Source organism: Macaca fascicularis, chromosome 2 (genome assembly GCF_037993035.2).
Source record: "Macaca fascicularis isolate 582-1 chromosome 2, T2T-MFA8v1.1".
Taxonomy (NCBI): Eukaryota; Metazoa; Chordata; class Mammalia; order Primates; family Cercopithecidae; genus Macaca; species Macaca fascicularis.
Window position 1 is genome coordinate 111,906,581 of NC_088376.1, and position 26,009 is coordinate 111,932,589.

Consider the following 26,009-nt stretch of genomic DNA (forward strand, 5'->3'; position numbering starts at 1 on the left):
GGGAATAAGTATTTTTAGTGATCATGTATGAGTCTTTAAAGAAAACAAAGTTACCTTTTTCTACACTGTATTTTTATAGGAGACTTATACAAAGATTATTTTATTGTCTTTATAGATGAAAGAGGTCCTTCTTGTAACCATAAGCATTTTTATTACAAAATATACAGTAGTTAGCCAATAATTTTTTTCAGTTATTCAGTGAGTCCTTTTAATTACCATTCCATGGAACTCTTGAGATATTTGCTGACAAGCTGCTCAGGAAGCAGCTCAGCCTTGGTAGAGCCCCAGACAAAGCCCAGGCAGGATCATGACTGTGGAGCTGGCTTTGGTTTGTGATGGGTCAAGAGTCTCTTTCTCCTTGTGCCCTCATCTTAGCATCATGTTAAGGGTATGGGCAGGAGAAGTGCATATTGTTCAGGGACCCACCCCATTGCTTCAGGAGGGGAAAGAAGTAGGCCACTTTGAACTAGATCTAGTCCAGGAGGTGTAGTGAGCTACCTGAGCTTTGTGTTGAGGCCAGAGGACCTTGAAGGTGGTGTAGAAGGGCACTGCAGGTTACAGAAGTCCTGGCTCCATAGGGCAATGGGCATGGGATTGGGAGGGTTATCTTCTGGGCTGGAATGAGGGTCAGAGATGTATAGGTAGAAAGGAGGATTATGATTGTAGCCTCAAGCATCTTTACTGTTGGAGGAAAGGAGTAGGTTTTGTAACCTATAGGAATAGGTTTTTATAGGACTTTGTTTGTTTGTTTGTTTGTTTGTTTTTTGAGACAGCATCTCACTCTGGCACTCAGGTTGGAGTACGGTGGCACGATGTTGGCTCACTGCAACCTCCACCTCTCAGGCTCAAACAGTCCTCCTACCTCAGCCTCCCAAATAGCTGGGACCACAGGTGCGCACTACATGCCCAGCTAATTTTTTTTTTTTTTTTTTGAGACGGAGTCTCGTGCTGTGTCACCCAGGCTGGAGTGCAGTGGCGCAATCTCGGCTCACTGCAAGCTCCGCCTCCCAGGTTCACGCCATTCTCCTGCCTCAGCCTCCGAGTAGCTGGGACTACAGGCGCCCGCCACCACGCCCGGCTAGTTTTTTGTATTTTTAGTAGAGACGGGGTTTCACCATGTTAGCCAGGATGGTCTCGATCTCCTGACCTCGTGATCCACCCGCCTCGGCCTCCCAAAGTGCTGGGATTACAGGCTTGAGCCACTGCGCCCGGCCTAATTTTTTTTTTTCTTTTTCTTTTTTTGTATTTTTGGTAGAGATGGGGTTTCGCCATGTTGCCCAGGCTGGTCTCAAACTCCAGAGTTCAGACGATCTACCGACTTCAGCCTCCCAAAGTGCTGGGGTTACAGGCGTGAGCCACCGCACCCGGCCTAGGATTTTAAATAGGTATTTAAATAGGTTTTTAAAACTTACTCAGCGCATGTGTGGCATAGTGAACTATATTGCTCACTTTTTTTTTTTTTTTTTTTTTTAGCTGAGATGGACTCTTGCTCTATCCCCCAGGCTGGAGTGCAGTGGCATGATCTCGGCTCACTGCGAGCTCTGCCTACTGGGTTCACGCCATTCTCCTGTGGCCTCCCGAGTAGCTAGGACTACTGGCGGCCCGCCACCATGCCCGGCTAAATTTTTTTGTATTTTTAGTAGAGACAGGATTTCACCTTGTTAGCCAGGATGGTCTTGATCTCCTGACCTCGTGATCCACCTGCCTCGGCCTCCCAACGTGTGGGGATTACAGGTGCGAGCCACTGCGCCTGGCCCTGTTGCTCACTTTTTAAGCCTGTTTCCCAGATACGATTGGAGGAATATGCCAATTATTACAAGTGTTTTTACTACATTTCTTCTTGCTTTATGAATTGCTGTATCAACTGCAGCAAAGCTGTGAAGATATTTCCTAGAACACTCTATTCTGCCATACTCTTTTGTGAATTTGTTTTAAAATCTAGTGTTTGCTCTTAGCAAAATGTGACTGGAAAATCTAAGATTCTGCTGTGGACAATTTTTCCCCTTTGTGGATGAATAGTAATGAGTTGTCAGGGCTTCTGACTCTTAAGTGCCGAAGTCTGTATAGTCCTGTGTTCAAAACAACCTGGCTTTTTTGCCCTTTTCACTTGTAACATGATCAATTGGTGTTCATAACAACAAAGTACCTTATTTTAGCCATTTTCTTAATTGGTACTAACTACTTACATAATGCCAAGTTAAAAGATAACAAGTATCTGGTGAAAACTTTAACTATTAAATCGATTTTCTTTTATTCTGATATAGCTGAATTTTAAGATCATTCTATTTTTATTTACTTACAGTCATTAATTGACGAATAATCATTTTTGTTGTTGTTGTTGTTGTTATTGTTGCTACTACTCATGGGAAAGTATCTTCAAGCTGGGCCTGGTTACACTGAATGTTTGTGTGCTGAGCGGCCCTCTGATTTCTATTTTTGTGATCTGATGTGAGTTCTTCGCATACCTCTATCTAAGTAGAACTTAGGTTAAATTCCTGCATTTCAAATAGCTGGCCGTTAATAGGTTCGTTAACATATTTCACAGTGTTTTAGTCTGGAATTCTGAGGTTTGTTTACTGATGTGTAAATTCATTTTTTAAAGGCAATGAGAAATGTCCAGAGTGACATTGAGAATGGCCTAAATAAAAATGGTGCAAAGTTGTCCTTGTCTTGCCAGCTTAGAAAGGTTATTGGCCGGGCGCGGTGGCTCAAGCCTGTAATCCCAGCACTTTGGGAGGCCGAGACGGGTGGATCACGAGGCCAGGAGATCGAGAGACGATCCCGGCTAACACGGTGAAACCCCGTCTCTACTAAAAAATACAAAAAAACTAGCCGGGCGAGGTGGCGGGCGCCTGTAGTCCCAGCTACTCGGGAGGCTGAGGCAGGAGAATGGCGTAAACCCGGGAGGCGGAGCTTGCAGTGAGCTGAGATCCGGCCACTGCACTCCAGCCTGGGTGACAGAGCAAGACTCCGTCTCAAAAAAAAAAAAAAAAAAAAAAAAAAGAAAGGTTATTGTCATCGCTGTGTACCTGATTACCATACAAAACATGTTCATCAGCTTCCAGAAAAGAAGCTCTTTATCAGATTCAAGGCCAGCTTTCATTCTAGTCTTTTTGTTTGCTTTCTCTCTACCTCAGGAACCATGGAAGTCATGTGTAATCAAGGGATGATACGGTATTTGTGTTTGTTATTTTTTTTTGACGTTTATATTTTAATCTTGAGTTTATAAATTTTTTTTGTCAAGATGTTACTATAATATTTAAGAAAATAGTATCATTCTTGTTTTCATTAACCTAAAATAAGTTTTCTTCCTTACTTATCATCCTTCAGTTCTTGTCCATATTCATACGTAGCATTACTGTTCAGCAATTCATTCAACCAATATTGGATATTTATTGAGAACCTACTATGCTTCCTGTTATGTTCCTATGCCAGGCCCATAACAGGAAAAATAACTGAACAAAACAGATAAAAATCTGTGCCCTGGTAGACATTGCATTATAATAATCAGTAGGTACATGTAAGTTATGCATTCTGTTTTTTTCATGTATATTTCAAACATTTCCCCGTTTTTACTTTGTTCTCACAAATACTTTAAATGGCTGTGTAGCATGCCATCTTGTTTTTGAACCGTAATTTGCTTAATCTTTCTCCGTTGGGCATTTAAGTGAGTACCTATGTATTACAGTTGTTGGGGGACTGGTTACATTGTTGTGAATGTCTTTATGGATATGACTTTTGTGTCTGATGGGCCTTGTCCAGAGTCTGGGCTAGTTGTCAGATGATTGGGTTCCAGTCCCATTTTTTCCATTTAATATAATATGTCAGATAAGTCCCTCAGCATCTCTATGCTTGAATTTCCTCATCTGTAAAATAATGATGACACCTCCTTCACAACATTAAATGTGATGATAATGCAGATAAAGTGCCTGGAACATGAATGTTCAAACCGATTTTGCTTGGTCTTAGTAGAAGTGGGGCAAAAGCGGAGGGATGGGAATATTTCTTGTCTTGGTTCCTTAAAACACATTCTCAGGGTTGTGTGTCTTGAATCATAGGGTAGGAGGCTACACATTGAGGATGGTTCTGGGCAAATATATTGCTGACTGGTGCCTCTGAGTGTGCATATGATATTGGGTCATATACTTTGGATTATTTTACCTTCCCCTAGAGCCTCTGGTTCCCTTCTCCTGGGGCCCACCGAAAGAAAAGCAAAAATAACACAAAATGAACTTTGAATTGGAGCCAGGAAAAAGATACAGGGAAATAATAGCTTGTCTGTACCTGTATTTGTGGTTGACTACAATGTTTGATCTTATGCCTGTGTTAATAGCACTACTTAGTGTTCACTTGTTTTGGGGGTTCTTGTTCTTGAGATACCTCCGTACTTTAATTTTGCCTTGCTCCAATCTAATTATTTATTTATTTATTTATTTATTTATTGCTTTTTCTTTGCCCTTGCTGCTCTAGGAAAATTTGAAGGATTAGATTTGTCTTCCCCGAAGAGGGAAGAATTATAGGAAAGATTTGAAAAAGGTGCAGAATGAGGAGCATTTTGCTCCTCCTGAAATGTATCTGCCCTACCTTATTTCTTAAACTGACATGAACTGTCAAAACATGAAGTTCCTTTTCTATCACAAATCTTTATAAACATTAATAATTTCCACCGGGCACAGTGGCTCACGCCTGTATTCCCAGTACTTTGGGTGGCAAGGCAGGCAGATCACCTGAGGTCAGGAGTTCAAGACCAGCCTAGCCAACATGATGAAACCCCATCTCTACTAAAAATACAGAAATTAGCTGGGCATGGTGGTGCATGCCTGTAGTTCCAGCTACTTGGGAGGCTGAGGCACGATAATCGCTTGAACCTGGGAAGCGGAGATTGCAGTGAGCTGAGATCGCACCACTGCACTCCAGCCTCGGCAACAGAGCGAGACTCTGTCTCAGAAAAACAAAAACAGACCAGGCGCGGTGGCTCACGCCTGTAATCCTAGCACTTTGAGAGGCCGAGGCGAGCGGATCACGAGGTCAGGTGATTGAGACCGTCTGGCTAACACGGTGAAACCCCGTCTCTACTAAAAATACAAAAAATTGGCCGGGCGTGGTGGCGGACGCCTATAGTCCCAGCTACTTGGGAGGCTGAGGCAGGAGAATGGCGTGAACCCGGGAGGCAGAGCTTGCAGTGAGCCAAGGTGGCACCACTGCACTCCAGCCTGGGCAACAGAGCGAGACTCCGTCTCAAAAAAAACCATGAATGATTTCACAGTAGTGACCATGTTATTGACCATAAATAGAGAAAAATACAGGCAGGATGAGCAAGAGGTTTGTTTGGAGATTTTAACAGGAAAACAGAGCTGTTCTTATAATTGTGAAGAAAGTGTGGTCTCTATTTGGAAAAGTTGTTCTCTTTGACTAGCAGTTTCTTTTCCTGGTCAGCTCTACCTGCTCTCATGTCTTTTATTCCTTATTTTAGGCCGGTAACAGTCTCTTTAATTCTGTCGCCATCCTTTCCAGAAGTCTGTAGATAACCTTACCTCTTTTTACAAGAAATCTTTCTAATGCCGTCAAGCTTGGTTTCCTGGATTCTCTATCTTAATTGTTAGTACCACCATCCATCAACCTGGAAATAGAGGATTGACCCTCTCCTTGTTTACGTGAATCCCTCCCGGATCCCCAGTCTGTCACTCTTGCCTCTGTACCACTATGCTTATTTCTTGGTGGGTACTTACAATGTTTACCAATTAGTTATAAGCTAGGATATAAACTCTTTGAGATAGAGGTCTATATTTTTTCTTTACATAACAGCACATAGCGGAAATGCCTGGTTATGTTATGTTCTCAGTAAGTGTTGCTTTTTAATGTGTCTAAGCCCAGGCCAATAAATGCACAGTTGAAAATTTAACTCCAAACCTCTACTTCTGTGTGCTCCAGTTTGTAAACAGAAGACATTCTCTTCAAAGTACTTTTTCGTGAAGCCAGCTGACCTCCAAATAAAGGTGGTATAAACCTGGCTGGGTGCGGTGACTCACGCCTGTAATCCCAGCACTTTGGGAGGCCGAGGTGGGTGGATCCTGAGATCAGGAGATCGAGACCATCCTGGCCAACACAGTGAAACACCGTCTCTACTAAAAATACAAAAAATTAGCCGGGTGTGATGGCAGGTGCCTGTAATCCCAGCTACTTGGGAGGCTGAGGCAGGAGAATCGCTTGAATCCGTTAGGCGGAGGTTGCAGTGAGCTGAGGTCATACCACTGCACTTCAGCCTGGGCAACAGAGTGAGACTCTTATCTCAAAAAAAAAAAAAAAGATGGTATAAACCTAACATACATGATTCCCAGCTTATGGTATATATCAGAATTAGTTTTAGCAATTCTCATATAGAAACCTGAACTTCATATAATTGTAATGAAACAATCTAGGCACAGTGGCTCACACCTGTAATCCCAGCACTTTGGGAGGCCGAGGTGGGCGGATCACTTGAGGTCAGGAGTTTGAGACCATCCTGGCCAACATGGTGAACCCTGTCGCTACACAAATATAAAAATAAGCTGGGCATGATGGTAGGCACCTATAATTGCAGCTACTTGGGAGGCTGAGGCAGGAGAATTGCTTGAACCTGGGAGGCAGAGGTTGCAAGGTTGCAGTGAGCTGAGATCATGCCACTGCACTCCATTCTGGGCGACAGAGAGAGACTCCGTCTCAAAAACAAAAAGTATATATATATATACACACACACACATACATATACACATATATATAAAAACAGAATCTCAAGGGGCTAGACCAAGGCATTTTACATTACATTTGCGTGGAAGTGCAGGAAAATTGTAAAATGGTTTGGGTTATTCAAGTGAAGAGGGAGGAGTGCTTGCTTTCTTTTGACTACTGAAAGGACGTGTCCAGCATTTGGAGTGTACTGGTTTTGTAACAGTAGAAGTAGGATATAAATTGCTCAGCTATACTTGCAAGTTGGATAGGCTTCCCATAGTCTTTTTGATGTCTAAATGTAACTTTATATTTCATTAATTTTCAAGAGAAGGTCTAGCCCCTGGGGTGGGAGCTATCTTCTTTTCCCCTGGCCCCACCATCAGCACTGGTCCTCTGCAAGGTTTTATATTTGAAAGCCCTCCTGCCTTTTTCCTTGGACCTGGGCAAAGCTAAGAGGAAGAAACAGCACAACTCAGTTTGAGCTTAGGAGTGGTTTTGGCAAGACTCCTGTCCTCACTCCTTCCTAATCTTCTCAAAAGAGGCTTCAGGTGACTTGGAAACTACTGGACAGATTCCATTCTAACTTTTTAAAAAATTTTTTTCATATTTTTCCTTTCTCTCCTGTCAGAACATATGAACATTCTAACTTATTTTCATGTGTGTACAAACCAACTTTTTAGTGTTTCCACTGTGCAAAGTCCTACTGTATTTTATGATCTTGTTTAAAAGAGAAGTTTATTTAGCAATAATTATAAAGAAATGAATATTCTTTAGTGAAAAAAAGATAAAAGTGGGTTCTATGCCCTTTTTGATGATGAGAAACGGGGGTTCACCATGTTGACCAGGCTGTCTTTTTTGATGATGTAGAGATGACTAATGGTATCTGTAATCTTAAATACAATGTGAATTTTACGATACTGTAGTAGAATACACCAGATTTTCTTTTGCAAATTTATTAACACTGCTACTTCAAGATGGTTGGCTGCACATGCCTTTGCCCCAACCCTGCTTCTTCTGTTTGTTTTGGTATTCAGATGTCTGTTTAGTTTTATTTGCAATAGCCAAAAACTGGAAGCAACTCAGTATGTGAGTTGCTCAAACAGATGAATAAACAAACAGTGGCATATCCATAGAACTGCATACTTCTCAGCTAAAATAATGAGCTACTTATGTAAGCATCATTGATAAAACTAAAAAAAAAAAAAATGACACATGAAGAAACCCAAAGGGGAGAGACAAAAACTTTATATGTCAGTCATATAAAATTCTAGAAAATGCAAACTAATCCATCATAAAGTAAATCAACAGTTGTCTGGAGGACCAAAGAGAGCAGGAGGAGAGAGATTATTAAAGGGGATAAAGTAAATTTGGGAGTGCCCTTCCATTTTTAAATACCATGAAAATGAAAGTAAAGGTACATGTAAATTAATATTAACAAACAATGGGTTGGAGTGGGGTGTTGTATGGGGACATCATTGCAAAATGTGAGCCAGTTTGTCCAAATTTTGAAAAGACCATGGACTCTGAAATGACTGATGAATGCTGGAAGAGATAAGTGTGCTGCAAATGGGGGGATTAATAAAAAAGCTGTATATAGACTAGTCATCCCTGTCCCCACTGAGTCTTTAGACCAAAAAAAAAAAAAAAAAAACCTACATAAAAACAGAAGAAACTTATTTATTTAATTTTTTAAGACAGAGTGTTGCTCGTCCCCCAGGGTGGAGTGCAGTGGTGTGATCTCAGCTCATTGCAACCTCTGCTTCCCAGGTTCAAGCAATTCTCTTGCCTCAGCCTCCTGAGTAGCTGGGACTACAGGCATGCTCCACCACACTTGGCTGATTTTTGTATTTTTAGTAGAGATGGGGTTTCACCATGTTGGCCAGGCTGGTCTTGAACTCCAGACCTCAGGTGACCCGCCTGCCTTGGCCTCCCAAAGTACTGGGATTACAGGGGCGCCTGGCCAAAACCCTTATTTTTAAGAAATGAGATAAACTGGAGAGAAATAGGACCCTTAGAGTGTGAGATTTGGCTGATCTCATTTATCATCTGGGGGCCCTTGAGTCTGGAGTAATAGCTATCTCTCATCGATCGCCCTAAAATGATATGTTCTGTTTGTGTACACAGAGCTTAGGATTCATTTTCCTGACCCCTCTTCCCTTTAAAAATTTGAAGTAATAATCAGCCGGGCACAGTGACTCACACCTGTAATCCCAGCACTTTGGGAGGCTGAGGTGGGCGAATCGTGAGGTCAGGAGATCAAGACCATCCTGGCTAACACGGTGAAACCCCGTCTCTACTAAAAATACAAAAAAATTAGCTGGGCATGGTGGCGGGCTTCTGTAGTCCCAGCTACTCAGGAGGCTGAGGCAGGAGAATGGCGTGAACCTGGGAGGTGGAGCTTGTAGTGAGCCAAGATCGTGCTACTGTGCTCCAGCCTGACTGACAGAGACTCCATTTCAAAAAAAATTTTTTTTTTGAAGTAATAATCACATAACCTAAAACTAACCATTTAAAGTATACAATTCAGTGGCATTTAGTACATTCACAATGTTATGCAACCATCATCTTCATCTTGTTCCAGAACATTTCATTACCTCAAAAAGAAACCCAGGCTGGACGCAGTGTCTCATACCTGTAATCTCCACACTATGGGAGGCCGAGGCAGGCGTTAGAGACCAGCTTGGCCAACATGGTGAAACCCCGTCTCTACTAAAAATACAAAAAATTCTCTGGGCGTGGTGGCGGGCACCTGTAGTCCCAGCTACTCTGGAGGCTGAGGCAGGAGAATGGTGTGAACCTGGGAGGTGGAGCTTGCAGTGAGCCGAGATCGCACCACTGCGCTCCAGCCTGGGTGACAGAGTGAGACTCCTTCTCAAAAAAAAAAAAAAAAAAACAGCTGGGTGTGGTGGCACACATCTGTAATCCCAGCTACTCGGGAGGCTGAGGCAGGAGATCGCTTGAACCCGGGAGGTGGAGGTTGTGGTAAGCTGAGATTTTAAAAAAAGAGAGAGAGAGTGCACAAGTGAGCCAAGTCCGGATGCGGTGGCTCACTCCTGTAATCCCAGCACTTTGGGAGGCCGAGGCGGGCAGATCACTTGAGGTCAGGAGTTTGAGTAGGTGGGATTACAGGCGCCTGCCACCATGCCCAGCTAATTTTTTTTTTTTTTTTTTTTTTTTTTTTTTTTGAGATGGAGTTTTGCTCTTGTTGCCCAGACTGGAGTGCAATGGCACAATCTTGGCTCACTGCAACCTCTGCCTCCCAGGTTCAAGCCATTCTCCTGCCTCAGCCTCCCGAGTAACTGGGATTACAGGCACGTGCCACCACGCACAGCTAATTTTGTATTTTTAGTAGAGATGAGGTTTCTCCATGTTGGTCAGGCTGGTCTCGAATTCCTGACCTCAGGTGATCTGCCCGCCTCAGCCTCCCAAAGTGCTGGGATTACAGGCGTAAGTCACCATGCCTGACCCTAATTTTTGTATTTTTAGTAGATATGGAGTTTCACCATGTTGGCCAGGCTGGTCTTGAATTCCTGACCTCAGGAGATTCGCCTGCCCCGGCCTCCCAAAGTGCTGGGATTGCAGGTGTGAGCCACTGCACCCAGCTGATCTCTTCTTTTTCAAATAACTTAAAGATCTCTCTGCCTTTAATATCTACCCCCTCCTTTACTTCCACTTTTTATTTTTCTGATACATCCGCTAAAAGCACCACTTTGATTATTTTGCTCTGTTGAAAAATTTAAAGTGGATTCTCCAGGCTCCAGCCTGATCTTATTGTTCCTCTCCCTAACTCATATACCTGATTTTAGCCTCCTCCAACCTATTGTCAGCATCTCCGCCCTTCTTGCAACCCTCGAGAGACTGCTAAGCCCTCCAACTTTTTAAAACCTGTCTCAGAGAAGCTGTGTCTGGCCTCTCCTGTATCCCTGTGTATCCCTGAGGGCTTGGAAGGCCTTGGCACCTTCATACGCTCTTGCGGAGGATGTGGGTGTGGTGACAAGTCTGGACCACCAGAGACAGGCAGAGAGTGGTGTTGGCGTATGGGACCTAATGCTAACACAGGTATTGTTCCAGGTTCTTAGGTGTGGAGAGAAGGAATCAGTCAAAAAAATTTCTGCCCTCAATGGGCTTTCATTCTATTCCTGTTTATGTAGTTTTATATAAACAGAAAGGTTATAAAAATAAGGTTATATGTTTCTAGCATAAAAGGGTAGCTAAGGAAAGCAGTCGATGAGGTACCAGCTCTGTCATTGAAACATGCTGTTGGAATCTGGCTTTTTCATTAAGATATGCTGGCCTCTGAAGTGCCTTCCTTTTGGAGAAGATGGTACTACCATCTTATTGGTAGTACTTGGATATTACTACCTAGCTGGTTATTTGATATTCCCTCTCTTTGTCTTCTCACAGTAGCAGTAGCTGAGACAGAGCATTGTTTCAAGTAATTTTTGGACAGGATGGGCTGTGGCTGCAGGAATGGACACAGCTTTTAGCCCTACTCTGTGCAGCTCATTTGATATCACCTCCTATCTGCATTTCTTTTGGTTGGGTTTGCTGGACATAACCTGCCTATGTGGCATTCCCCTGGAAGTCTGTTAGAGTTCTAGAAGGGGCAATAACCAGCCCTTTGTAGTAAGTACTTCTCAAAAAGTTTCCATTAAATGCACCCTAAAAGATATGCTGGCTGGGATTAACTTCACAATAATCTGGAGGGAGGAGGGGAGGGCTGGAATGGAGGCATAGTGGGTCTGGCCACCAGCTGGGTAATGGGTTTCATTATACTCTTCACTTTGGTAGATGTTTGAAGTTTTTTGTAATTAAAATATATACCCTTACGGTCAAGGAGTGATTACTTTAATATTTTTACATTATTATATTTTGTATAAATAACCTTATATTGAGTGAGGTCTTTGGTTTTTTTAGTATTGATTTTGATTATTAGAGTCCACAGCAGTTAGGACTGAATCAAGGTTAGGATGGTGAGAAGTCTTCAAATTTGTGCTTATTAATCAGATTTAAAAACATATATAACATTTGGGTACTTCAGTTACAAGTCAGCCCTCCTTCCATGTCCCTGTAAAGAAAAGTGGAAAGGGCAAAATTAGGATCAGGTGCCAGAGAGTGGGCCTTTTAGAGGCTGAGGATATTTAGGTGTGAAGTATGGGAGAAATGAAATCCTACCACTTAAATTAGACTTCAGGGGTGAGCCTGGTTTAGGGTCAGAAGCCCTATGAGACTGACTACCACCACCACTACTGATGCTAATTTTGCCCCATTGTAGGCTGGTGTTTACTTACTGCTTTATCTTTGTGCTTTAACCTTCTTTCTTCCTCTTGTCCCTTTAGTACTTTCTTGCCTCCCTCTACATCATCCCTTGCCCCCCCGCCCCCAGACCCATATCCATCCGTCTTGATCTCTTTAGGCTGATTTTCCTATATCATGTCCCATTCTAGCCCAGGCCCAGAAGCTGGCCCACAGTTCACTCCCTTTCTTCATTTCTGCTTTTTAATGAGTGACCACTAGTGTTTGTTAACAAAAGTGATTGGACCACGAAATGGCAGGCTGAGGCATGAAGACCCATTCATGTAGCCTTAAAAGATTTCAGGCAGTTGGCAAGCAAGAATTTTAAATAAAAATTGAAACTACCACCTGTATTTTTTCAGGCCGTTGATGCTCACTGCCATCAGCTGCATCCTCCCTATGGCACTGGTAAGTGTGGGAAGGGCTGGTGACAGTTTTGGTGGGCTGCTGGATTTCTTTTTTCTGGGGGAAAAGTCTATTTGCAAGCTATGTTGTTAACTTGTCCTTGAGGGCTGGAGAGCCTGAACCAGCTAGAGAAGACTAAAAAGATAAAGAAGCAACTGATCACGTTCATGGATATCCTTGGGCAACTATTGTCAGGAGCAGGGGCTATTTTAGCATGTGCCTTGATCCGTATATAAAATTAGTATGTTCTGTGCACTATTTTGAATAATAAACATGCACTATCCAAGTGCTCTGGGGTGTCAAATAATAACTGTTAAATTTCCTGGAACTTGCAAAACATTTTTTCTGAAAATAGATATTGGTTGTGTACTAGAAAGGGTCCTAAATGTCATATGTGCTTACCATTTCCTTCAGTAGCAGGAATTTATCTCTCTCTGATATTTTAAGTTCTTTGTGGTCAGGGCACTCAAATGTTTGTTCCAGTGACTAATTTAAACTTCTGATAGAGACTTGCTTGAATGCGGTGGAGGGGAAGGGACTTGGTAGAAATCGGGAAATAAATTGTGGCTGTTATTAACAAACTTCAGGTGGACTTGGGATTTGTGATCTGAAAAATGATATCACAATCTGCTTGCAGTGAATAAAGTTGAAACAGAAGTTGGGCAGCAAGTCACAGAATTGCTAGTCTAAGCCCACAAGCAAATTGCTATTGGAGTTGCCTTACTTAAGATCCTGAAACCCTGCAGCCGTCTCCTTGTAGCAAGTGGGTCAGAGGACACAGAGATTCAAAGTTTTATCTTAATAAAGTAGTCTCCATTCTAAGCTGACAGTTTGATTTCAGTTCTGTAGTCTCTAACACCTTTAGACTGTGGAAGAAAGTGCCTCCAGAACAAAATGCTGAAATTGTAGATTTGCATGCTGCTAACCATGTCAGTAACAGCGACTAAATCATTCATATTCACTTCATTACATCTCTGTGAGAAAATCTTAGCATTATTGGCCCACAGCCTGGATTTCCCCCCGGTCTTCATCCTCCATTCCTCAGCCCTGCTTGTGAAGCAGGCATAGAATTGTGTGACCATTTACTATGTTCTTCATTTAAAAAGCAGAAAGGAGAACTTGACTCCCAAGCAGCTGTCTACTCTAGGTTTCCAGGCCAGTGTAACCAACTGGTAACTACTGAACATGTTTTGAGGGCCTGTGTCAGATAGTATTTTCCAAAAGTCATGAACAAACACATTGTCATCCTCTATAGTATATGCATTTTAGAGTTTCAGTCAAAAACAGACTATAGAGCATGACAGAAGGTGTTTGCTCATGACCTTTGGAAAATACAAATGACCATAAACAAAGTCCTTTTTGACATGCATGTAGCACATGCTTTCTGAAGTAAAGATCTGGAAGCCATCTGAGAGTATTGACATTGTAAATGCAATGGCAAAACATAGCCATATTGGATTGAGGGCTACGGGTAATGCAGAGCAGTGTGTAGGGTAAATGAGAACAGAGGAGAGAGAGCTCACTTCAAGCTGGAAAGAGAGCTCCCCAGTAGCATCTCACCCATTGTGGTGCAGGTTTGGAGGACTCAGGGAAAGTGGGAAGATGGGCTGCACTTAGTCTCTGCTCAGACCCCATCTTTGACTCTGTGAAAACCTTCTCTGGACTACCCAGAAACTTGAGGGTACCCTTCACTCTTCAGTAAACTTTTTGCTTGCCCCCACTTCTCTATCTTGCTCATACACTTTCCTTCCCTAGCTCCCGGTAAAATGAGAGAGTTCTTATCTTTGGGGCTAATGTTCATACTAAGGGGCAGGCACAAATGTGATTGCCCAAAGATAGTCCGGGGAGTGAGAAGGCAGGCCTAAAAGCTGTGCCTGTGGAAAAGTGATATTTAAGGAGCTGACTGAATGGGAGCAGAACATCCAGTGGAATACTCAGAAGCCTTGGTCAGGGAGATCAAGAAAGCCAGAGAAAGCTGCACATGGTGGCTCATGCCTGTAATCCCAGCTCTTTGGGAGGCTTAGGTGGGGGGATCACCTGAGGTCGGGAGTTTGAGACCAGCCTGACCAAAATGGAGAGACCACATCTCTACTAAAAATACAAAATTAGCTGGGCGTTGTGTAGCGCATACCTATAATCCCAGCTACTCAGAGGCTGAGGCAGGAGAATCGCTTGAACCTGGGAGGTGGAGGTTGCGGGTAGCTGACTTCGCGCCATTGCACTCCAGCCTGGACAACAAGAGGAAAACTCCATCTCAAAAAAAAAAAAAGAGGAAAAAAAAGAAAGCCAAAGAATATGGTAAAGTTATCAGCATTATAGGTCTATATGGAAATGACTTTATACTAGCACTATTAGACTGTACTCTATAGTGTATACGGTCAGCTAACCTTAGTGAAAACTGTGTTAAAACTGTATAGCAGAATTTGTTATTCTGAGGATTGTAAATAAAAAGTCAAAGTATACTATCTGATGCAGTAATGTAAGGGTCAACCCTTCGTATATTGTGACATTTGATAATGTGAGTGATTGCCATTGAATTAAATTTGACAAACTTTCTGCCCTTTTATTATGAAAAATTTTAAAGAGCTTTGAATAATTGTACAGTGGACATTCATATACTGTACCATCTAGATTATATAATTGCTAATCTGTTGCTGCATTTGCTTCATCATTTATCTGTCCAGTCAACTCATTTTTGAAACAGCTCTATTGAAGTTTTACGTGCCATTAAACTCATCCATTTTATTCATTTTATTTTATTTTATTTTATTTTATTTTATTTTTTGAGACGGAGTCTTGCTCTGTCAACCCAGGCTAGAGTGCAGTGGCGCGATCTCGGCTCACTGGAAGCTCTGCCTCCCAGGTTCACACCATTCTCCTGCCTCAGCCTCCTGAGTGACTGGGACTACAGGCGCCCACCACCACACCCGGCTAATTTTTTTGTATTTTTAGTAGGGATGGGGTTTCACCATGTTAGCCAGGATGGTCTCGATCTCCTGACCTCGTGATCTGCCAGCCTCGGCCTCCCAAAGTGCTGGGATTACAGGTGTGAGCCACTGCAACTGGCCGCCTTTTTATTTTATTTTTTGAGACGGAATTTTTGCTCTTGTTGCCCAGGCTGGAGTGCAATGGCACGATCTCGGCTCACTGCAACCTTTGCATCCCAGGTTCAAGCAATTCTCCTGCCTCAGCCTCCCAAGTAGCTGGGATCACAGGCTTGTGCCACCACGCCCGGCTAATTTTGTATTTTTAGTGCTAATTTTGTATTTTTAGTAGAGATGGGGTTTCTCCATGTTGGTCAGGCTGATCTGGGACTCCCAACCTCAGGTGATCCACCAACCTTGGCCTCCCAAATTACTGGGGTTACAGACATGAGCCACCACGCCCGGCCCAACTCATCCATTTTAAAGTGTACCATTATTTGAGTTTTACTAAATGTAAACAACTATGTAGTCATTACCACGGTCCCAGTTTTAGAACATTTCATCACCTAAAATATTCCCCTGTGTTCATTTATAGTTGATTCCCGTTCCCAAGTGACTGCTGATCTTCTGTCTCAATAGTTTTGCCTTTTCTAGCAATTTCATACAATTCGAATTATACAATATGTAGTCTTTTGTTGCCTGGTTCTTTCTCTTAGCTTAATGGTTGAGGTTCATCCATATTGTATCATGCATCAGTAGTGTGTTCTCTTATATTTGCTGAATAATGATTTTCCATTGTATGGATATGCCACATTTTGTTTACCCATTCATTTATAAGTTGATGGACATTGGGTTGTTTCTAATTTTGGGCTACTACGCAGTATGCTGCTGTGACCATTCATGTCCAGGGCTTAATATGGCCATGTGTTTTCATTTCTGTTGTATAGATATCTAGGATTGGGATTGCTGGGTCACATGGTAAGTGTATGTTTAACTTTTTTTTTTTTTTTTTTTTGAGACGGAGTCTTGCTCTGTCGCCCAGGCTGGAGTGCAGTGGCGCGATCTCAGCTCACTTCAAGCTCCACCGCCCGGGTTCATGCCATTCTCTTGCCTCTCAGCCTCCTGAGTAGCTGGGACTACAGGCGCTCGCCACCATGCCTGGCTAATTTTTTGTGTTTTTAGTAGAGTTGGGGGTTTCACTGTGTTAGCCAGGATTGTCTCGATCTCCTGACTTTGTGATCTGCCTGCCTTGGCCTCCCAAAGTGCTGGGATTACAGGCGTGAGCCACTGCGCTCAGCCATGTTTAACATTTTAAGAAATAAACTGTTTTCCAAGGTGGCTCTACTGCTTTACATGCCTATTGGCATTATGTAAGGGTTGCAGTTATAATCATTCTAGTGAGTGTGAAGTGTAGTATTTTGTGGTTTTAATTTGCATTCCCTAATGATGAGTGTCATTAATCATTAATGTAATTAATGATCTTTCCTCGTGCCTATTTGCTATTCATACATTTATTTTTCGTGGTGAAATGTCTGTTCAAATACTTTGTTTTTAAAAATTGCATTTTGTGCCTTACTGAGTTCTAAGAGAGAATTCTTTATATAGTTTGAATAATTTTTTCAGATGTATGATTTGCAGATACTTTCTCCCATCCTATTACCTGTCTCTTCCATTTTCTTTTTTTCTCTTTTTTTACTCCATCTAGTTCTGCTTCCTACTTTTGCATTTTCTAAATGGTGTCTTTTGAAGAGTAAAAGCTTAATTTTGATGAAGTCAAGTTTATCTTTATTTTCTTTTTTTTTTTAATTTTTCTTTTAAGGATTGTGCTTTTAGTGTCATATCTAGAAATCTTTGCCTAAACTAAGGTCACAATTTTCTTCTGTGTTTTCTTCTAGCAATTTTATAGTTTTAGGTTTTACATTTAGATATGTGAACTCTTTTGAGTTAATTTTTGTGTGGTATGAAGTAATGGTCTATGTTCTGTGTTTTGTTTGTTTTGTATAAACAATTATTCAATTGTTCCAGAACCATTTGTTGAAAATACTTTTTTTCTCCATTGAATTACATTGGCACCTTTGTTGAAAATTTACCATACATATATGAGTTTCCTTTCAGACTCTGTTTTGTTCTGTTGATCTATATGTCTGTCCCATTTTTTTCTTTTTTTAATCTTTTTTTACTCCATCTAGTTCTACTTCCTACTTTTCCATTTTCTAAATGATATCTGTTGAAGAATAAAAGCTTAATTTTGATGAAGTCCAGTATCTCCACGGTCTTGATTACTGTACATAACTTTATAGTAAGTCTTGAATTTACTATAGTAAGTCTTTCAACTTTGCTCTTTTCTTTCAAGACTGCTTTGGATATTCTGGATCCTTTACATTTCTACAGATTTTACAATCAACTATTTAATTTTGTTTAAAAGTTTGTGATTTTGATTGGGATTTTCATTTTGATTGGTTTTGATTGCTGTGTTCAAAATCTGTAGCTGTGCTGCCCGGTATGGTAGCTATGTGTGGCCATTGCTGATTTGAAATACAGTCAGTTTGAATTGAGACGTGCCATAAGTCTAAAATACACACTGGACTTAGAATGAAACAAAGGATAAAAATAGATTATCATGCTTTTTTATGTGTTACCTGTTGAAATAATACAATTTCGGATATATTAGGTTAAATAAAATAAATTATTAAAATTCGCCCATTTAATTTTTTAATTTTCTGCTATATAGAAATACTTTTTTGGCTCTTTCTTTGAATTCTAACATTTGGTTTTGTATATATTGACTTTGTATTTTCTTTCTTTTTTTTTTTTTTTTTTTAATTTTTATTTTGTGACAGTGTCTTCCTCTGTCACCCAGGCTGGAGTACAGTAGAGCTATCATGGTTCACTGCAACCTCAACCTCCCGGGTTCAAGTAATCCTTCTACCTCAACCTCCCAGGTGGATGGAACAACAGATGCATGTCACCATGCCCAGCTGATTTTTTGTACTTTTTGTAGAGACAGGGTTTTGCCATGTTGCCTTGGCTGGTCTTGAACTCCTGGGCTCAAGCAATTTGCCTGCCTTAGTCTCTCAAAGTGCTGAGATTACAAGCATGAGCCAGTGTACCAGGCCAACTTTGTATTTTTTTACCTTAGTAAATTAATAAATTCATTTATTAGTGCTTTTTTGTTTGTTTGTTTGTTTCCCAGAGTTTCGCTCTTGTTGTCCAGGCTGCAGTGCAATGGCAAATTTTTAAATTAAGGATTTTTGTGTCTATGTCTGTGAAATATTGGGATTTTTTTTCTTGGTTATGTTTTATCATGGTTATGCTAACCTCATAAAATGAGTTTGGGAGAAATGTCCCTGTCTTCTGTAGTTTCTAAAAGTATTTTTGTAAAATTAGTGTTGATAGAATTCACCAGTAAAATCCCTGGGCCTGGAATTTGGTGGGAAGGGTTTTGATCATGAATTCCATGTCTTCACTAGATAAACAGCTGCTCAGTTTTTCTTTTTCATTTTGTGTCGTTGTTGGTATTTTTCAAAGAACATGTTAATTTCATTTAAGATGTCAATTTTATTAGAATTAGGTTGTTCATAACATTTTCTTATTTCCCTTTTAATGTCTTACTGTAAAGAATTGTAGGGGGTGGTCCATCTTCTACCTCTGTTATGGGTAATTTGTTTTCTCTTTTTTCCTAGTTGTTCTGTTTTATCAACTTTGTTGATTTTTTTTTTTTTTTTTTTTTTTTTTTTTTTTTTTTTGAGACGGAGTCTCGCTCTGTCGCCCAGGCTGGAGTGCAGTGGCCAGATCTCAGCTCACTGCATGTACCGCCTCCCAGGTTTACGCCATTCTCCTGCCTCAGCCTCCCGAGTAGCTGGGACTACAGGCGCCTGCCACCTCGCCCGGCTAGTTTTTTGTATTTTTTTTTTTTTTTTAGTAGAGACAGGGTTTCACCATGTTAGCCAGGATGGTCTCGACCTCCTGACCTCGTGATCCGCCCGTCTCGGCCTCCCAAAGTGCTGGGATTACAGGCTTGAGCTACCGCGCCTGGCCTGATATTTTTAAAGAATCCATTTTTAGACTTAATTTTTGCTGTTACTTGCTTTGGATTTTCTTTCTTTCTCTTTTTTTTTTTTTTTTTTTTTTTTTTTTTTGAGACAGAGTCTCGCTCTGTTGCCCAGGCTGGAGTGCAGTGGCCGGATCTCAGCTCACTGCAAGCTCCTCCTCCTGGGTTTACGCCATTCTCCTGCCTCAGCCTCCCGAGTAGCTGGGACTACAGGCGCCCGCCACCTCGCCCGGCTAGTTTTTTTGTATTTTTAGTAGAGACGGGGTTTCACCATGTTAGCCAGGATGGTCTCGATCTCCTGACCTTGTGATCCGCCCGTCTCGGCCTCCCAAAGTGCTGGGATTACAGGCTTGAGCCACCGCGCCCGGCCTCTTTCTCTTTTTAATCGTCACTGTTTTCTTCTTTTTACTTCATTTTAACGTAGTCATCTTTTTCTAGCTTCCCTTTTTTTTAGTTATAATACACAGCTGTGACTAAATGTTTCTAGCTTCTTAGGTTAGATCCTTATGTCTTTGATTTTTGGACCTATTTTAGCATATACGTTTACAGTTTTCAATTTTCATGTAGGCATATTAGCTGCATCTCACAAATTTCATTATGTGGTATTTTCATTATTCAGTTCAAAACATTTTCTAATTTCTCTTTTGATTCCTGCTTTGACACAGGGTTCTATAGAAGTATGTTCTTTAATTTCTAAATGTACGCTACAAAGAAGGGCGTTATTGGTAGCTGACAGTTACGAGAAACATATTGGGGTTCTGGAATCATTCAGTGAATTGCTGTGGGGAGGGATTAGGTGGTGGTTCCTGAAGACTGTCTTCTACTAAGGCATATAAAGTTTGTCCTGTCAATACTGGAGAGCAGTGACGGGTTTTAAACAAGGTAGGAACTGATCCTGGCAGGAGTTAAGGGATCTGCAAGACTTGTGGTGTTATTACTGTTGCATAAGGGTGTCAGGAAGCTCATCCTAAGGATGATGGAGTGGAAGGGATATACATTAAGATGCCTTTGCATGTGAGTGAGGCCCTTCTGATGGGAGTGTGGAGGAGAGGAAGAACTAGAGATTGGACAGTGGAGTGGTGATGATGGGAGAGGGTAAAGTGGTTAAGGAAGAGTGAGACATGGTGGAAAAGGCCAACAGTCCTACCTTGAGAGGAGTGGGAATGTGGTGCCCTCCACTGACAAGATGGGGATACAAGAGGAAGAGCACAGAGTACCTGAACAGGTGCTGCAAAAGACATCATAGAAATCATGAGGGGGTCATTAAGGCAGAGGGAAGTTAAGTGTCTGATTCTATCAGCAAGATAAGGTATGAGAAATGTTTCAGTTTGGCAACAAGGGGGTTTATATTGCCTGGTGTAAAATATCTTAGTATTCCTACTGTCAGCAATTTTTGTTTTTGAAATGGAGTCTTGTTCTTGTCACCCAGGCTGGAGTGCAGTGGTGTAGTCTTGGCTCGCTGCAACCCCTGCTGCTTGAGTTCAACTGATTCTCATGCCTCAGCCTCCCAAGTAGCTGGGATTACAGGGGCCCACCACTATGCCCAGCTAATTTTTGTATTTTTAGTAGAGACAGGGTTTCACTATGTTGGCCAGGCTGATCTCGAACTCCTGACCTCAGGTGATCTGCCTGCCTTGGCCTTCCAAAGTGCTGGGATTACAGGTGTAAGCCACCGTGCCCGGCCAGCAATTCTGAATAGATTGAAATTCATCAATTGAAATCAACATCTTATCAAATTATGAGCCAAATTGAATTAAAATCAGAAATAATCTGAATTTTTTATTTCTGATTTTGGCAGTTAGACTCCATAAACTTTCAAAAGTATTATAATTATTAAACATGATTATTCATTTTCTTTTTTTTTTTTTAAGACGGAATCTTGCTCTGTCGCCCAGGCTGGAGTGCAGTGACGCGATCTCGGCTCACTGCAAGCTTCGCCTCTCGGGTTCACGCCATTCTCCTGCCTCAGCCTTCCGAGTAGCTGGTACTGACTACAGGCACCTGCCACAATGCCCGGATAATTTTTTGTATTTGTAGTAGAGATAGGGTTTCACCGTGTTAGCCAGGATGATCTCGATCTCCTGATCTCGTGATCCCACCACCTCTGCCTCCCAAAGTGCTGGGATTACAGGCATGAGCCACCACGCCCAGCCATTATTCATTTTCTTGAAACACAGTCTTGCTGTGTCACCCCAGCTGGAGTGTCGTAGCGTGATCATGGCTTACTGCAGCCTCCACCTCCTCGGCTCAAGCTATCCTCCTACCTTAGCCTCCTAAGTAGCTAGGACTACAGACACATGCCACCATGCGCAGCTAATAAAAAAAAAAATGTTTTGGCTGGGCGTGGTGGCTCATGCCTGTAATCCCAGTATTTTGGGAGGCCGAGGCGGGTGGATCACCTGAGGTCACAGTTTGAGACCAGCCTGGCCAACATGTTGAAACGCCGTCTCTATTAAAATACAAAAATTAGCTGGGTGTGGTGGCAGGCGCCTGTAATCCCAGCTACTCAGGAGGCTGAGGCAGAGGTTGCAGTGAACCAAGATCGCGCCATTATGTTCCAGCCTGGGGACAAGAGCGACACTTCATCTCAAAAAAAAAAAAAAAGGCCGGGCGTGGTGGCTCACGCCTGTAGTCTGAGCATTTTGGGAGTCAGGAGATGGAGACCATCCTGACTGACACGGTGAAACCCCGTCTCCACTAAACAATACAAAAAATTAGCCAGGCATGGTGGCGGGCACCTATAGTTCCAGCTACTCAGGAGGCTGAGGCGGGAGAATGGTGTGAACCCTGGAGGCAGAGCTTGCAGTGAGCCGGGATTGCGCTACTGCACTCCAGTCAGAGCAACAGAGTGAGACTCCGTCTCAAAAAAAAAAAAAAAGATTTTTTGTAGATACAGGATCTCACTATTTGCCCAGGCTGGTCTCAAACTCCTGAATTCAAGCAATCCTCCCAACTTGACATCCCAGAGTGCTGAGATTACAGGCTTGAGCCACCACACCCAGCCTGTAACTATTCTTTACTCATGGTTTTGTGAATGTACAAAGTGACTGTCAAAGAAATTCTACCATCTTAGGGTTTGCTCTTTAAACAGGGATGAGATTTCCTCTGGGGAATAGTGGAAATGAATTGGAGAGTGGGTTTGCTGGAAACAGTAGCCTAATGAATGGCACCCTCTTTGGCCTATTGAGGGTGTCTATTGAATGGCATCCTTTTTTTGGCCCTTGAGATGGAGGGAACAATAGATACCTTTTTTATCTCTCTAATCAGAGACTCAGATTACTCAGTAATTATCTTGAGACTCCTTTTGGACAGGAAACTTTCTAGTTCTTAATTTCTAGTTTTTTTCCTCAGTTAATGTTTCTAGAAATAGAAAAAGCATTCATAGTGCCGGGCTTGGTGGCTCATGCCCATAATCCCAGCACTTTGGGAGGCCGAGGCAGGGTGATCACTTGAGGTCAGGAGTTTGAGACCAGCCTGGCCAACGTGGTGAAATCCCATCTCTAGTAAAAATACCAAAAATACCTGGGCGTGGTGGTGACTGCCTGTAATCCCAGCTACGTGGGAGGCTGAGGCAGGAGAATCACTTGAACCTGAGAAGCAGAGGTTGCAGTGAGCCAAGGTTGCGCCACTGCGCTCTAGCCTGGGTGACAGAATGAGACTCCATCTCAACAGAAAAGAAAAAGCATTCATAAATATGTAAGACTTTTAATCCTTTGACTACCTGTTGATCTAATAGAACTGCAAGTTTATTCTGAACACTGCATTGGTCACATGTGTTCCTTCCAAGTCATTAGTCTTTTTTTTGGCTTACATTGGTTACTACCTGGATCCATTTTTCTTTTGGAAAAGATTTGGCCTTTTCTTTATAAGTTGTCTTGATAATACTTAGTCTTAACTACCAACAGGTTGTTAGCTCCTTGATTAAAACAGCCCAGCAAGAGCTCATCTTGATTCTACTGAAAGGTTTTCTCTCCACAATTGAACAAATTATAAAGGGTAACAAGGGGACGGGGTGAAGGACTCAGTTGTGAAAGTGTTGACTGTGATAGATTCTAAATGTATCATTGAGCTCTTCCGAGCATTAAAGACTGATGGTGTTAGGCTGGGCGCGGTGGCTCAAGCCTGTAATCCCAGCACCTTGGGAGGCTGAGACGGGCGGATCACAAGGTCAGGAGATCGAGACCATCCTGGCTAACCCGGTGAAACCCCGTCTCTACTAAAAAATACAAAAAAAAAAAAAAAAAAAAAACTAGCCAGGCGAGGTGGCGGGCGCCTGTAGTCCCAGCTACTCGGGAGGCTGAGGCAGGAGAATGTCATAAACCCGGGAGGCGGAGCTTGCCGTGAGCTGAGATCTGGCCACTGCACTCCAGCCTGGGCGACAGAGCGAGACTCCGTCTCAAAAAAAAAAAAAAAAGACGGATGGTGTAAATATTAATTCGTTCCTTAGAAAGCTCAGCTGTTGTCACTCAGACAGATTTTTACCTTTAATCTGGCTTAATATTGTTTAGAAGATTTGTCTTGGCCCTTCCGCCAGGAGGCCAAGATGGCTCAAGGTGGCCACTGGTTCCTCTGGAAAACTGCTGGGGAGTTGAGATGGGGTTTCAGTCAGTTCTCTCTTGTGACCCAAATCAGGCAGAAGGTGGCCTCCTTGCTGAGACTACCTCTTTAGAATATATTTTTCTAGAGTATCATTTTCTCATTGTTTTTCTCCATCTCTGTGCTGCTTTTGCCCAGAGGGCTCTGGGGAATCTGGCTTTCCCATAGATCCTTCCTGGTGTCCATTACTGGATGAGGTGCAGTGACACTACATTTTCCCTTTAATTAGTGGTCTCAGAATTTCATCAGATTCGTAGTAGATTTTTGAGGGAGAGAGTCTCCAATCTTCTATGTACTATCAACCTAATACAGGTAATTATCTTCTTTACTTTTTTTTTTTTTTTCTTTTTTTTGAGACAGAGTCTCACTCTTTCTCCCAGACTGGAGTGCATGGTACCATGTCGGCTCATTGCACCTCCATCTCCTGGGTTCAAGCGATTCTCCTGGCTCAACTTCCAAATAGCTAGGATTACAGGCGCCCACCAGAACACTCAGTTAATTTTTATATTTTTAGTAGAGACGGGGTTTCACCATGTTGGCCAGGCTGGTCTCAAACTCCTGACCTCAGGTGATCAGCCTGCCTCTGCCTCCCAAAGTGCTGGGATTACAGAAGGGAGCCACTACGCCCGGCCTTTTTTTTTTTTTTTTTTTTTTTTTTTTTAAAGAGACGGGGTTTTGCTGTGTTGCCAGACTGGCTGTGGTGTCAAACTCCTGGGCTTAGCAATTCTCCCGCCTCAGCCTCCTGAGTAGCTGGGACCACAGGCATGAACCACTATGCCTGGCAGTCACCTCCACCTTGATGTGGGGGTCCCAGTAGTGTCTCTTACAGAAGGCTGCTGGGAGATGCATAGAGCTGATGTGTGTGTGTGTGTGTGTGTGTGTGTGTGTATTTATTTATTTTTTTGAGATGGAGTCTTGTTCTATCACCCAGGCTGGAGTGCAGTGGCACAATCTCAGCTCACTGCAACCTCCACCTCCCGGGCTCAAGCGATTCTCCTTCCTCAGCCTCCTGATTTCCCAAGTAGTTGGGATTACAGGTGCCTGCCACTATGCCCAGCTAATTTTTGTGTTTTTATTAGAGACAGGGTTTCACCATGTTGGCCACAACTTAGCTGGTCTCTTTTTTTTTTTTTTTTTTTTTTGAGACGGAGTCTCGCTCTGTCACCCAGGCTGGAGTGCAGTGGCGCGATCTCGGCTCACTGCAAGCTCCGCCTCCCGGGTTCACGCCATTCTCCTGCCTCAGCCTCCGGAGTAGCTGGGACTACAGGCGCCCGCCACCGCGCCCGGCTAATTTTTTGTATTTTTAGTAGAGACGGGGTTTCACCGTGGTCTCGATCTCCTGACCTTGTGATCCGCCCGCCTCGGCCTCCCAAAGTGCTGGGATTACAGGCGTGAGCCACCGCGCCCGGCCGCTGGTCTCTAATTCTTGATGTCAAGTGATCTGCCCGCCTCGGCCTCCCAAAGTGCTGGGATTATAGGCATGAGCCACCGTGCCTATCCTATCCTATATGTATTGATGTACTCTTGGCTGTTGCCATTAAAAGAATAGATTTACACCTCTCCACTGTCCATTTTATAAAGTGGTAGGCCTATCTCCCTTCCAATTATTTGTTCTCACCAGAACTCAGCTCTGCTGGGGTATTCTGAGTTGGTCATTAGCAGACTTACAGTCATCAGGAAATTCTTGGCTTCAGTAGAGGGTTATGTTGTTATCTGTAGGTGAGCTTTACCTAGTGTGTTAATTCTGAGGCTTCATTGTGGCTGTTAGTGCTGTTGAAATCAAGAGATAAGTGTTAAACTTTCTTGACCTTTCTAATGAAACAGCAAAATTTTATTTTAAATCCACAGGTTAAAGACATATCATTTAAATAATGAGCATTTGTTGAGTGGCTACTCAGTGTGCCATCTGTTTCTGGGCTTTGTGGATCTGTAAGTCAACCTGACCCCTGTTATTAGCGTAAAGTGCCCAGCTGTAGTGAAAAAAAGGTGGCAGCTATTGGACATGGTCAGAATTCCTCTGAGTTTCCTAG

General features: G+C 42.6%; 1 protein-coding gene across 26 annotated transcripts in view; it reads left to right on the top strand.

The window, feature by feature from the left end:
- Nucleotides 1–26,009, top strand: part of ARIH2 (ariadne RBR E3 ubiquitin protein ligase 2) — a 71,952-nt gene that overhangs the window by 15,071 nt on the left and 30,872 nt on the right. For 9 of the 26 annotated variants that reach the window (XR_012431133.1, XM_065539479.2, XM_065539481.1 and 6 more), the window contains one exon: nt 12,366–12,411. The exons of 15 other annotated variants lie outside the window; for them this stretch is intronic. Coding sequence is in view for 7 of the 11 variants with exons in the window: in XM_065539479.2 (XP_065395551.1) it covers nt 12,373–12,411 (39 nt within the window). In the remaining 4 variants the exon portion in view is untranslated. Of the gene's footprint in view, nt 1–3,137; nt 3,175–12,365; nt 12,412–26,009 lie in introns of all 26 variants that reach the window. 2 more of the 26 variants (XM_074032151.1, XM_074032152.1) reach the window with 1 other exon arrangement.